Here is a 13,145-nt window from a genome sequence, read left to right on the forward strand (position 1 = left end):
CACTTTACTAAAACAACTGACTTGACTCGTTGACTTTACTGACTACTTTTTTAGACTTTTACTAGACTTTCAACTTGACGATCATCTGGAAAAACGACTTTAAATTTTGTAAACTTTTCAGGAAAAAAAATTTTTTCGCGACATATTTTACTTGACACTAGCCGTGTTCGTTTCATTTTTTCGCAGTTTGGCAGCTGACTGTCAACTTCAAAATTTAGTGTCATGTTCAATAAAATACAAACAATTTCTGTCAGATTTTAGAACATGACACTCACACTGACACTAATTTTTAACTTTGCGCATGCGCAATGTGCATTAAAAAACGAAACGAACTCGACTCGGCCATGGTAAAAAAGCCGAGCGCCATATTATGAAAAAGAAAAATTTCAAGCTGTCACCACTCACCTGTCATTATTATTGATAATGTCTGTCGTAGCATAATGCCGGCTCTTGATATAGGCGAACGCGTTGGCCAACGCGTCTGCAGACGCGTTGGCAGTGCGCTTGCAACGGCGTTTGTGAGTAATCCACACATAGGAAGGTCGTTCAGTATGCTTTGGATCGCGCCAATGTGCGGACGGATTCAAAATGGATGTTTAGTCGCTAACAGCTGCAGCTGTTTATTTATTCACAGCTTATAATTACTTTGTAAATGTGGACAAGAAAAAGTTTTTAAAGAGTATTCTGGAAATAAATAAATAAAAGGCGAGAAAACGTAACAAACAAAGAAATAAACTCACTTTTACATAATATTTTATAATATCAAAATAATATAAGTAATTATTTTATTACCTACTTATTATTTATTAAATTATTACATACAAAAATTATTACATATTATAATAATTATAACTCCGGGCAAACTGATCGCGCGGCCTATGTGTGGATGGAGCGCGAAGCTTGCGACAAATGTCCTTTGATCTTTTGCCGACATTTCCGACCCGCGCGGCAAGCTCGCAGATGCGTCGGCCAACGTCTAAATACCTACGGCCAACGCGCGAACGCCCGTTCTACACATTGGGCCAACGCGTCTGCAGACGCGTTGGCCAACGCGTTCGCCTATATCAAGAGCCGGCATAAAAAAGTCTTTGCCAAAACACCCTGATACTGGCAACTCACAAAGGAGCCATTAATAAAAAAGAAGAAGAAGATAAACCTTTAAAATATGTCTGTAGTCCGTAATAGTTTGTAGCCTTGTAATGATTTGTCGAAATTAAGCCAATTCGCCTTAATTTAATTAAGATATTGCACCACTTTTTGTTCTTGTTTTGTTTGTAATCTACCATTTCATGTTGAAAATAGCGTTAAGATCTCCATAATGACAATCGAGGGGAATAAAGATGATGCGGAAAGATGTATCGAGATTGCGCAGAAAGCTCTGTCGAGTGGAGATCTCGAGAAGGCAGAGAGATTTTTGCTAAAAGCCGAGCGATTGTACCCTACCGCTCGTGCCAAGGAGCTCCTGACAAAAGTGAAATCGTCGAGTCCTACGGGAAGTGCTCCGAAACGTACACCCCCGAACAGCCCGAACGCTGACGATCTCAGAAGAAGGAAACCTCCCGCACATCAACCCCAACAAAGAGAATACACGCCAGAACAACTGGATGCCGTTCGAAGGGTCAACACCAAGTGCAAGGATTACTACGAAATACTGGGTATAGTATCGTCCTAAACCTTGTGCCAACACTCAACAGGGAAATAAACAAATGGCATTGAGTGTCGCAATAATAAGACCTTGTTGTATTTTTTGTTTTAATTTTACTTGTTCAACTCTTAAATTACACCTAATTTGACTGTGCTATTTGTGTGAACTATGACATCTCATTATAATTCAATTAAACTATTTACAACACTTATAATTAACAGCTTGACAAGATAGTAAAGTGGATAATGAAAAGCCTAGTTGTATGCTTATTTCATTAGTCAAGCAATTTTACTCAGCCAATCATAAGGCAATATTATGCAAAATGTATTTTTATTGGTTCAATTTAGCAAGCAGCATTGTTAATTGTAGGGTTAACCGATTCGTTGCCACCTTCATTTTCACGAATTCTTACCACAGGCCAAGCAGTTTGTTCAATGACGCGCCATAAGCGTCATCGGCCCTGCTAAACGATGACGCCCCACGTGCGGCATTGGCCACTGGTTATGTTTTATGCACATTTAGACTAAGGAATTGTAATTACAGTATAATAAATTAGTTTTAACGTGTTTTTTAACAATCCTTGTATGCCGCGCCTAGCACGACATCGGCCTCACTGAATCTTTTTAAATGACGCGCTGAGTGCGGCAGTGGCCACGAATTGGTTAAACTGCATGGTAGTTAAAATAAAAAGATATTAAACCACATATCATATTAAATAGAGTTTTAAAAATAATAATATTACATGGCATGTTTAGTGGGAGCCAGAAACATTATGACACAATGAAACTCACCAATTTCTTGCATTACATTTACATTCATTAAAATAATTTATAAGTAACTTAACAAAAGTAAATGCAAAATATAAGCACTGTTTTATTGGCTCAGCTAATAGTAATAGATTTTTTTAAAATCTGTAACTTCATCATTTATGAATGATTTTGATTGTTGTTATAACATTACATTTGTTAGAATAAAAAAAAAAGACAGTTATTGTTAGTTTATTCAAACATGTACAATAACAAGTAGATACTCGTAGTAACAACAGATTTTTACACAAACTTGAAACTGAGATATTCTTTTTAGGTGTTACTAAGGATGCCACAGATTCAGACATTAAGAAAGCTTACAAGAAGTTGGCCTTGCAGCTCCATCCCGACAAGAACCATGCTCCCGGGGCAGCTGAAGCATTTAAGGTATACTCATCACATAAATTTTAGATTTAGAATAATGTAAAATGCAGGTTAGCATCTTATGTAACTTTTATTATTTGTTTATAAAACCAGAAGTACATAATCTAAAATCTTGTTATATGGAAATATATGGTAATCTTGTTCATCCCACTACTTATGAGGAGTCATACATATTATTATTATTGGTGCCAGTGATGCCAGATTGGGGGGGATACCCCCAAATTTGAGGTTTTTTTAGGTGATGGGGGGAAAATTGGGGGGAACAATTTTTTGGGGGGATTGTTGGAGGAAAAAATCTGGGAACAGACGGCGAAATCTAAGTACTATGGGCCCGTTTTTACCCTTTGGTTACGACTTACGGAACCATAAAAATGATCAAGGAGCTCGCGAAGATGCTGATTCTATAAAGATTGGACGCTATTGCAGAAATAGTGTACATTCATCGTATCCATTTGTGAAATTCCCATTCATAATGAACAAAAATTTTCTTTTATAATTTGTGGGGGGATTTTTCTTGAAATCCCGAATATTTGGGGGATTTCGGGGAACACTTGGGGAGAAACCAAGTTGGCCATCTGGCAACACTGATTGGTGCCTACATTTGTGATATTTTTATTTTATGGCCAATATCATGTTGTTCATGTGTCAACTTTGTCAATCATAACTATGTTTTTACCTAATTACAATGAGTTTCTAAAATACGTAACATAGAATATCATTGCCTAATTACCTCTAATCACATGTAAACAAAATTACCTCTCACAATGTTTATAAGAGGAGTGGATTGATTATTATAATTATTATGAAGATATTAAAACAATAACATTTTCTTTTGTACTAGCCTTAATTTAATCATCTTAAATGCACCTGTGTGGGAGTATGTCCCTGCCCAGCATTACAAGGATAGCTCAGTGAGTTTGTCTTCAGGCGATCGGCAACGCAGCAGCCATCTTGACGGACCCGGAGAAGCGCAAGCAGTACGACGTGCGGGGGGAGGAGCCGGCGCCGCAGCACCACCACCACCAGTACTACGCGCGCGGCTTCGAGTCCGACCTCACCGCCGAGGAGCTATTTAACATGTTCTTCGGCGCCACAGGTATACACCTGCCCGCTGTACTATTACTTAGTTTGGTGCTTTGTTAGTAGTTTTGAAAAACGTCTTTAACTTGGTGAAAGCGTCTTTAACTTAGTATTGTAATATATTAAAAGTATACCTTGTACTATATTTAATATTTTTAACCAACTTCATTAATCATTAAACTGTTTGAAGTTGTTTTTTTTTTGTAAAAATTATTATATGACATCAATATCATACAGTTTCGGAACGCACCCATATTATGCAGACGAGTTATAATTTTAAAATAAAAAACTGTATTCGATTACTTTATGTTATATCATTAGCATTCCAAGGCGGCGGCCCTACTGTGTACACGCGTCGGCGCGCGCGCGAGCCGGAGCCGCGCGACAGCCACGCCGGGCTGCTGCAGCTGCTGCCGGTGCTCGTGCTGGTGCTGCTGTCCATGATGTCAGGCTTCTTCATCAGCGAACCCGTGTACAGCCTGCAGCCCACGCCGAAGTACCCCGTGCCCCGCGAGACCATCAGTCTCAAGGTAGGTGTCGTACTTAATTATTTTTTTAACTTAGAACTTAATTTTCTTAAATGCATCTGAAAGCATGGTATGGCCCACCACCACTTTCACCAAATAGAGAACAATTCATAAATATGAGGAATGACTAATGAGAGAAACTTCATAATAGGGATGATGACAAGGTCAAAGATTAGCGAATTTTGTTAATAAAATAAAGAAATCACGGTAAAAAATAAGTGTTCCCAAAATTTCAGCTTGATAGTATTTTTTTTTTGTTATGCGCCTTCAAAGTTGGATATTCAAGTCGATTTTTTTTTTTCAATTAAAGTTTTTTAATATTTGTATATTATATATCATTTGATAACTTATGCAATTAAAAGTAACTTTCGTTATGAAATAACTTACATAAACGCAATATTTAATATACCTATCGAACTAAGTTCTCTCCCGATGCGTACAAACTACGAAAGAGTGACGTCATACTTTCGTAGCACTTTGTATGGAGCGTTTCGGGCAGGTCTATTTTATGAGATGTTTGAATTGTCATATCTTGGTGAATTTTTAAGCTATCGAAGTCATTATTTCAGCTATGTTTCTATTTTTTAAGGGTCTTTCAATTACCAATAAGAAAAAAAGGTCATCACGCCCATTATATTGAACCCAGGGTTAACTGTTTCGCCAACTACGAGATAGGAAGTGGGCCTACGCCCTACCCTAATATTAACAATATTTTGGTGCCTTATAATAATTAATCAGTCATTTTTTTTAGAAAACCTCGTTGTTAAATAACATAAAAATATATTTGCAGGTGCCGTACTATGTGAAGGAGAACTTCCACACGGACTACCAGGGATCTCTGCGTCGGCTCGAAATGGCCATTGAGGAGGAGTACATCGGTGAGACTAGTAGTGACATAGGGTGAACAATGTTCAACATAACTAGTGATTGGATAGTACTAGTCATTGGACAGAGCACAAAAACACTAGATATTTGTTAAGATTGCTTTAAAAACTATAGTCTGTCAAGAAAGTGAAGAAATTAAAAAGTGGCAACATCGTATTGTCATCCCTTTTTTCTTAGATTGATTTGAAAGGGATGACACTACGATGTTGCCACTTTTTAATTTCTTCACTTTCTTGACAGACTGTACCTGTTTTTTTAGGGTTCCGTAGCCAAATGACAAAAAACGGATTTATTCCCCTTATAGATTCGTCATGTCTGTCTGTATGTCTGTCTGTCTGTCTGTCTGTCTGTCTGTCTGTCCGTCTGTCCGTCCGTCCGTATGTCACAGCCACTTTTCTCCGAAACTATAAGAGCTATACTATTGAAACTTGGTAAGTAGATGAAGTCTGTGAACCGCATTAAGATTTTGTTACAAAATTGGAAAAAATATTAAACATTTTAGGTTTACCCCATAGGTACAATTGAAACAAAAAATGTTTTTTTTTATCTAACCTATGCGTATGGGGTATCTATGGATAGGTCTTTAAAAATCATATTGAGGTTTCTCATATCATTTTTTTCTAACCTGAATAGTTTGCGAGAGAGACTCTTCCAAAGTGGTAACATATTGTGTTCCCCCCTCCCCCCCCCCCCCACTCTAACTTCTAAAGTAGGGGCATGATAATTCTAAAAAAAATATATTATGTACATTACTATAGAAACTACCAACGAAAATTGGTTTGGACGAGATCTAGCAAGTAGTTTTTTTATACGTCATAAATGGTAAACCTATATTTTATTTTTCTATAATCAACTGAAATAAAAAAAATCAAAAACCTTTTCATTTCATAGAAATAAAGCTTATTGCTGCTGCGGAACCCTTCATGGGCGAGTACAACTCGCACTTGGCCAGTTTTTTCTTTAAAATCAGGATTTCTATTACTTTAAAAACAGGCAGTTTTAACCGACTTCCAAAAAAGAGGAGGTTCTATGTTCGGCTGTGGATATATATATTTTTTTAGGGTTCCATAGTCCATACCCAAAGGGTAAAAACGGCACCCTATTACTAAGACTTCGTTGTCTGTCCGTCTGTCTGTCTCCAGGCTGTATCTCAAGAACCGCTATAGCTAGACTTCTGAAATTTTCACAGATCTGGGGGCACTCCAAGTCGAGCAAAAAAGTTATGTATTTCTGTAGCCGCTATAACAACAAATACTGAAAACGAAATAAAATTAATATTTAAGGGAGGCTCCCATACAACAAACGTGATTTTTTCGGCCTTTTTTGCTCTAAATCTATAATGGCAAGAGGTAGGCACTTTAATTTTTCGCATATTCTTTTGTTGTATGTGTACTTTAATATATTTAATAATAATATTAAAATAAAATAAAAATTTAAGGGGGCTCCCATACAAAAAACAATTTTTAGCCTTTTCCTCTGTATCGGTACGGAACCCTTCGTGCGTGAGTCCGACTCGCAACTTGGCAGATTTTTTATGTACTCATGTACTCATGTACTCATGTACTTATGTACTTATGTTCAACAATAACTCCGCCGTTTGTGGACCGATTTCCAAAATGTTTGTTTTGTTGTATAGAGTATGATCGTGGATTGGTACCATGTTCAGAAAAGTGGTGACCTGATGATGGGATCCAGGAGTACCAGGAGGGAACTCCTCAAAATTTAAATGGAAACATATGGTGATTTTGGTTTTATATGAAGTATTTTGGGCAAATGTTACCAAAAAGTCAGATTGTGCACCAAGTTATGTCATGGTTCGAAGGTAGTGAACAGAACTCCAACCTCCTTGAAGATACATGTTTGGGGGTTTCGGTGTTATTTTAAGAACTAAAAGCATATGCTACTAAGTACTAAGCATATTTGATTATTCATCATCATCATCACTTCTTACGCTAGGCGTAGGCGCGGACATTCGATACCGTTTAATTTCACGTTCATACTGGGGCTCACAGTGAGCCTGCTCACATTCGGCAGCTTACAGTCAGTTCGGTTTGAACACAATTGTCATATTCAGGTGTTATATGTATAAGACGGTGTGGTGTTTCAGCGAGTCTCCGGATGGCGTGCCAGCGCGAGCGCAACTACCGCGACAGCATGGCGTGGAAGGCGCGCAACTTCGGCGACCAGAAGCAGCACGCCGAGGCGCAGAAGCTGCGCATGCCCAGCTGCGAGAAGCTGCACAACTTCCACATGTAGGCGGCCCGCGCCCGACCGACTGTCGGCGGCCGTGTGACCGTACTAGAGGTGTAATATAACTGTCCGAAATACATCACAACTCACGCTCGCACGGTCCCGCGGGCCGCAGCAGTGGCGGTCGCAGTAATGTCGGCAGAGCGCAGTCGGCGGCGCAGCGTTACAATTCGTTTCATTGAAAACACATACCACTCGTATTTGGTTCATGTGACCGTCCGCCCTCGTCCGGTGTTCCGAGGCGGGTTTTTATTGCATGTTATTACTAAAATTTGTAAAGCGTCGAACCTGCGCCCCTACGAGCAAACCCACCCACATGGTATCGACTTCACGGCGGCTGGCGACGAAACCTCGCACTCGACACTTTGACGAAGTCACGCCGTTACTTGAAGTCTGACAGGAACCCCGATTCTTCTACGACAAAATAGTATCAAAATCATTGTTTTCTGCAGGCTGAATTGATATGCCTAATGCAGCTTATACAGCTATGTTACAAACAAACGTATATACAAAATTTAAATAGCGGCGCGGTCGCGCTTTCTTTTACATACATTTGTTAGGGTCTATACAGACAGACCGCATTTCAACTGCAATCCAACCGCAAATTACGGTTCAAGTGCAGTTTGAATGCAGTTGACACGACTGCAATAGACACGACTAAATTATTCTAATAGAATTTCTATTAATAGTTAATGAAAATAAATGAAATGAAAATGAAATGAAAAATATTTATTTCTAAGTAGGTTAACAAAGTTAACACTTATAGAACGTCGTGTCTACATGAGGCCTACCACCGGTTGTAATACTTGAATGATGCATCGATGTATGTTTGGCTGAACTGTTCAAAATGTATTTGGTGTAATAATTTCAAAATCATATGACTGCTGATACGTTGCGCCGCTCAGGACGATGTTGTTTGCACTTACACAACGGCAAATGTTGCATTATTTGTCAAGCGTTTAATAGAAGTTGTTTAATCACATAATTTTAATTGTTGATTCGAATAAAGGTGATCGCACATTTATCGGCAAGCACGTGCCGTACGCGCCGCATTTTAGAATTCGTTGTATGGAATGATGTGAGACCTCGCACATTCGTCCGCACCGCACCTACGCTCCGCATTTCGTGTACTATGCGGTGCGTTCGGCGCGTACGGCGCGTACAGTGCTGACAAATGTGCGGTCAGCTCAATGCCCCGATCCAGGAGTGATGATTCCAGAATATTTTCAATTTTATACGTGTGAATTTTCTCGAGTCAGAGTCCTTTGGTATTATTTCAGACGTTGTCATGGAGACGTTGAGCTTCGATTTATATGCGTCCGCGCGACGGAGCGGTTTGGCCGCTACAAACATAATAAATATTATTATTTAAGCAATAATTGTGTGCGGTCGCGTCGCCATTTATCGACGCATATTAATCGAGACTAATAGAGGAGTAATTATAGGCGTAAAAATTTTAAATCGCTCGGCGAAACTGGATGGGGCGATAGGCGCGTTTTATGCCTATCTGCCGGTTTTGAACATAATATTCGTTACAAAATGGGCCCAATAACAGATTAGACATAAGCAATAAGTATGTCTGTTAAATAATGATTATTGCACTGAGAGAAGATTAGGCGACACCGTGCAGAGGGGATACAGTAATTGCGAGTAGGTCACCCGATCACCTCACACGTTTCATAGGCGGGTCCACACCGCGGGCACCGGATTGTACACAGCTAGGTTGCCTCGCTCGAACAGCCCGAGCCATTGCTCACAAAGACACGATGGCACCGCACGTACCTACGCACAGCCATGGCAGCATATGCTATTATTTTGCCATACACAACTATAAAAATGGGAGAATCTCGTCTGTATGATCCTAACAAAGACTCCATTTTTAAATCCTTAACAGGAATATTCATTTTGCGGCTGATTTTTCTCCAAGAATCTTCCCTCATCACTCTGTTAGTGTAATTGGGATCCCTGGCATCCCAAAGCCTTGCGGCGTATGAACTTATTAGTTGTCGACACTGATCGTTCATTTTTGACCTCAGCACAAACCAAAACATGTGACGTCCACACTGCGCGAGGCAAACGACCGAGGCACCTTTAATCATTTAAAAAAACCGACACCGGTCGGCTCGGCCGCGCGCACGCTCGCCTGAGCAACGTCCCCACCAAGCGAGTGTACGGCGCATGCCGCGCTAGGCGGGCCTCGCTCGAGGCGGCTCGCTTGGTGTGGACCCGCCTAATGTAGCTCGTTTTATTCCTAGTCCCAAGTATTAGTATGTAAATGATTCGTGCGGTTTCTCAACACTCGTCAAACACGCGGGAAAATATAATGGTTGTTTCCTTAGTTATTTACTTTTAAAAATAATATTGTGTTAGTGAAGTTAGGCTCAACCATAAAGTTAATATACCTAGCGCCTAGCGGAATAGAGAAACAAAGGCAGCAACAGTGAGCAGCGAGATGTCACTATCAGTAACACTGCGTGCTAAAAAGAGACGTGTGATACATGACAGCAGAACTCTTTTTTTGACGTCCAGTCGGCACTTATTGGCACGTTGACAATTTAATCTCATAGAATTCATGTTCAATCATGCTTGTGTTAGTGTATACGTACACATATTTTACACACAGATGTAAATCAATTTCGGTTTCGTTTGACAGCTCGAGATTGTTGCTCTATTCCGCTAGGTAGGTATATTAACTTTATGGGAGAACTCACACACGGGTGCAGACTGCAGGGTCAAAGTGTCGCTACGCGTCATGTATTTCGACTACAGCATCTTCATCTCTTTTGTTCTATTTTTAAACATACCAGCTATGAAATCGTGCTAGCGTGTAATAGATACTCGTAAAGTCAACGATATCAAAATACTCGTAAAGTATGTGCGTCGTCACGTCACGTCACGTCACGAGTGTCGACGCTTCGACTCTGCGCCAGTGTGAGTTGAGCCTTAGGTATATTATATTGGACAAAAAATGGATTTATTGTATAAGGCATTTTATTTATTATACTACTTTTCTGTAGATATTTCTGTTACAAAAATATAATTTAATTAAACAAAAAACTTGAGAAAGTCTATTTTATTTTTCAACTTTTACCCTTATTACGTTGAAGTACTTACATAATAATTAATAAGATAACATAATTATACAGTGGTCATTACAATACAATTTAATAATTAAGTATTTATAAATGTCTTATAACTAAAATTATGTAGTAAGTACATACATATAATTTTTGTGAACTTAAACAATTACTACTGATAGATAGCTGAAGGTAAGATGCAACATATTCATTGTGCATTATTTTTTTCAGAAAATAAAATTATACCACCTTGACAATAAAAATTACACATTGGATAATGGATACGCTATACAATGCTGTGCGTTGATAGATCACTCATTACTATGTCAGTTGACTCGGTCACCTTTGAGTTATATATGTTATATTTAGATATGTAATAAATATTATTTTTTACTATTAAATTCGAATATTGCTTTGTGATCACAATTTGATGGACAACAACTGTTGAGGATAGTGAACTCGGGCGACCAGCTGGCCTATTCTGTATCGTACATTTTGTGAGTTAATCACTGAGTTAGTAACGAATCGGAGGAGTGAGTAACGGAAAGTCTCACTTTTGTATTCACTACGCACAAGTTACCAACTGAGTTGGTACGGTTTCTAACCAAATCTTAGTCAATAACTTTCAGGGCAAGGGCATGCATTTTGCCTTATATTTTTTCATCGATAGTTCCTAACTACCATTAAATATTTATTCACTAAAGCAAAATGACAGTTCATAATTACAAACTCAATGATGTGACTAACCCATATTTAACAACTGCTAAAGAGTAGTTTTTTGGTCACACGTAGGCACAATTTACCAAATAACTAGTTGGTCTACCTTTGTTAATTTTGTATTAAGTATATTTGTGTCTAGTGTGCATTGAAAATAAAAAATTCTCTCTTCTTCTTCTATCTCTTCTTTTCGTCTGTTGTTATTTAAAGGTAAAGATGGCTCACGCTCTATTAATTATACTTCTATGCAGAAGAAATGCTTAGAAAAAAGTGTTGGCGCATCCAAAGGCGCAAGTCGCGGGATGGATCTGCCGGAGTCGGAATTTATCGCTCACTTTCGGCTCAACAAAGCTGGAGACAATTAGTACTGAATGATGTCATAGAACATCAGGCGAAGAAACACAGGAGTAAGAAAGGAACTAAAAGTATGTATTATATTAGTAAAATAATCAATTTTCATTTCCCTACTCTTATGAGAAACTTTTACGTTTGCTTAACTTAACTGATTCAATGCGGCGCACCTTTCAGTCGTGGCGGCATACAATTTTCTCGTGACACGTGAGCTGTGTCATACGCCATAGAAGTAGATGACAAGGCCACCGTGTCACCCGCCACGTTCAAAAAGGTTTATTGTTTTCTTGGTTTTTACGTGTTTATTAACTTGATTTATTTAATTGAAACCAAACCATTGATGTTAACGGAAAGCTACGTTGTTTTGAGTTGATTTCGAGTAGTTTTACTAAATTTTAACCTGAAAATGGCAGGTAAGCGATTTTTTTATTCAGATGTTGCAATTTGCAACCTTTTGTAGGTTTCAAAGTTAGAAAAATGAGTAAGTATATTAAATAGATCTGGGTTTCCGATGTAAATTATACGTTCGTAGATAAATTTAAAGAAGTTGTCGCACAATGTCACAGATGCCAGCAGTTCCGGCACTCAAGCAAGAACTGTCACCGCCGCCTGACATGCTGGAGTGCACCACGCACAAGACTGCCCCGTCGCAGACAACGCCCCGTCGCAGACAACGCCCCGTCGCAGACAACGCCCCGTCGCAGACACCGCCCCGTCTGTCCCGGAGCAGAAGATGCCTCCGCCCCCGTCCACCGCCACCTCTCTTATGGCGAAGGCCAACGATCCTACCTCCCGCCGCACCCCCTCGACGGTCCATGAGCTGCGGCCGAAGAAGAAGAGGGTGTGCATAAGGAAGAGGGTGAAGCGTAGGTACCACCTCCTCGGCTGCTGCTACAGACTCGGAGTACGAGCTGTCAGCCTCCCTCGTCTCCGACCGCGGAGACACAGCCGTGGCCTCCTCGCGGCCGCAACAACCCCCGCGCACCCCGCGCTCCCAGGGCGCCTGAGGATGACCTCACCGCAACCAGGGCCGTCAGCGGCGCTGCCCCTGCACACCGCCAGCTTTCTCGAGGGCGTACTGCAAGGGCCTCCAACAGGGACAATACTGTTCCTGCAGCACGTCCCTCGGCGCCCTGACACATGCTCAGGGACGTATTCAGACGAGCACTGACAACCTCAGCTAGTTGTCATCATTCCAGCTCATCCAGGAGCTGCTCTCTCTGGCCATGGATACCTTTTCTAGGGTCCAAGGCGGGGGGAGGATACTTTCACCACTCTCCTGCAGATCTTCCCTGTTGGAGCCGCCATTCTCACCGCATTGATTTCTAATGGACCCTCACGCCCCAAAGAGTTTAAGAGTGGTCCATTGGAACGCCAGAGGCATCCGGAGGAGAAGACAACTACTCCATCACCTCCTGAAGAC

The 13,145-nt window shown here is 40.3% G+C and overlaps 1 protein-coding gene across 1 annotated transcript; it reads left to right on the top strand.

Annotated features, from left to right (window-relative positions):
* The first annotated feature begins 1,173 nt into the window (after window positions 1-1,173).
* LOC121725351 (dnaJ homolog subfamily B member 14) lies at window positions 1,174-8,113 on the top strand. The gene is made up of 6 exons (XM_042112242.1): window positions 1,174-1,655; window positions 2,729-2,838; window positions 3,763-3,931; window positions 4,237-4,445; window positions 5,233-5,320; window positions 7,435-8,113. Exons 1-6 carry the CDS (start codon window positions 1,319-1,321, stop codon window positions 7,581-7,583), a joined length of 1,062 nt encoding a protein of 353 aa, XP_041968176.1. The 5' UTR covers window positions 1,174-1,318; the 3' UTR covers window positions 7,584-8,113.
* The last annotated feature ends 5,032 nt before the right edge of the window (window positions 8,114-13,145 follow it).

Source organism: Aricia agestis, chromosome 3 (genome assembly GCF_905147365.1).
Source record: "Aricia agestis chromosome 3, ilAriAges1.1, whole genome shotgun sequence".
NCBI classification, from domain to species: Eukaryota; Metazoa; Arthropoda; class Insecta; order Lepidoptera; family Lycaenidae; genus Aricia; species Aricia agestis.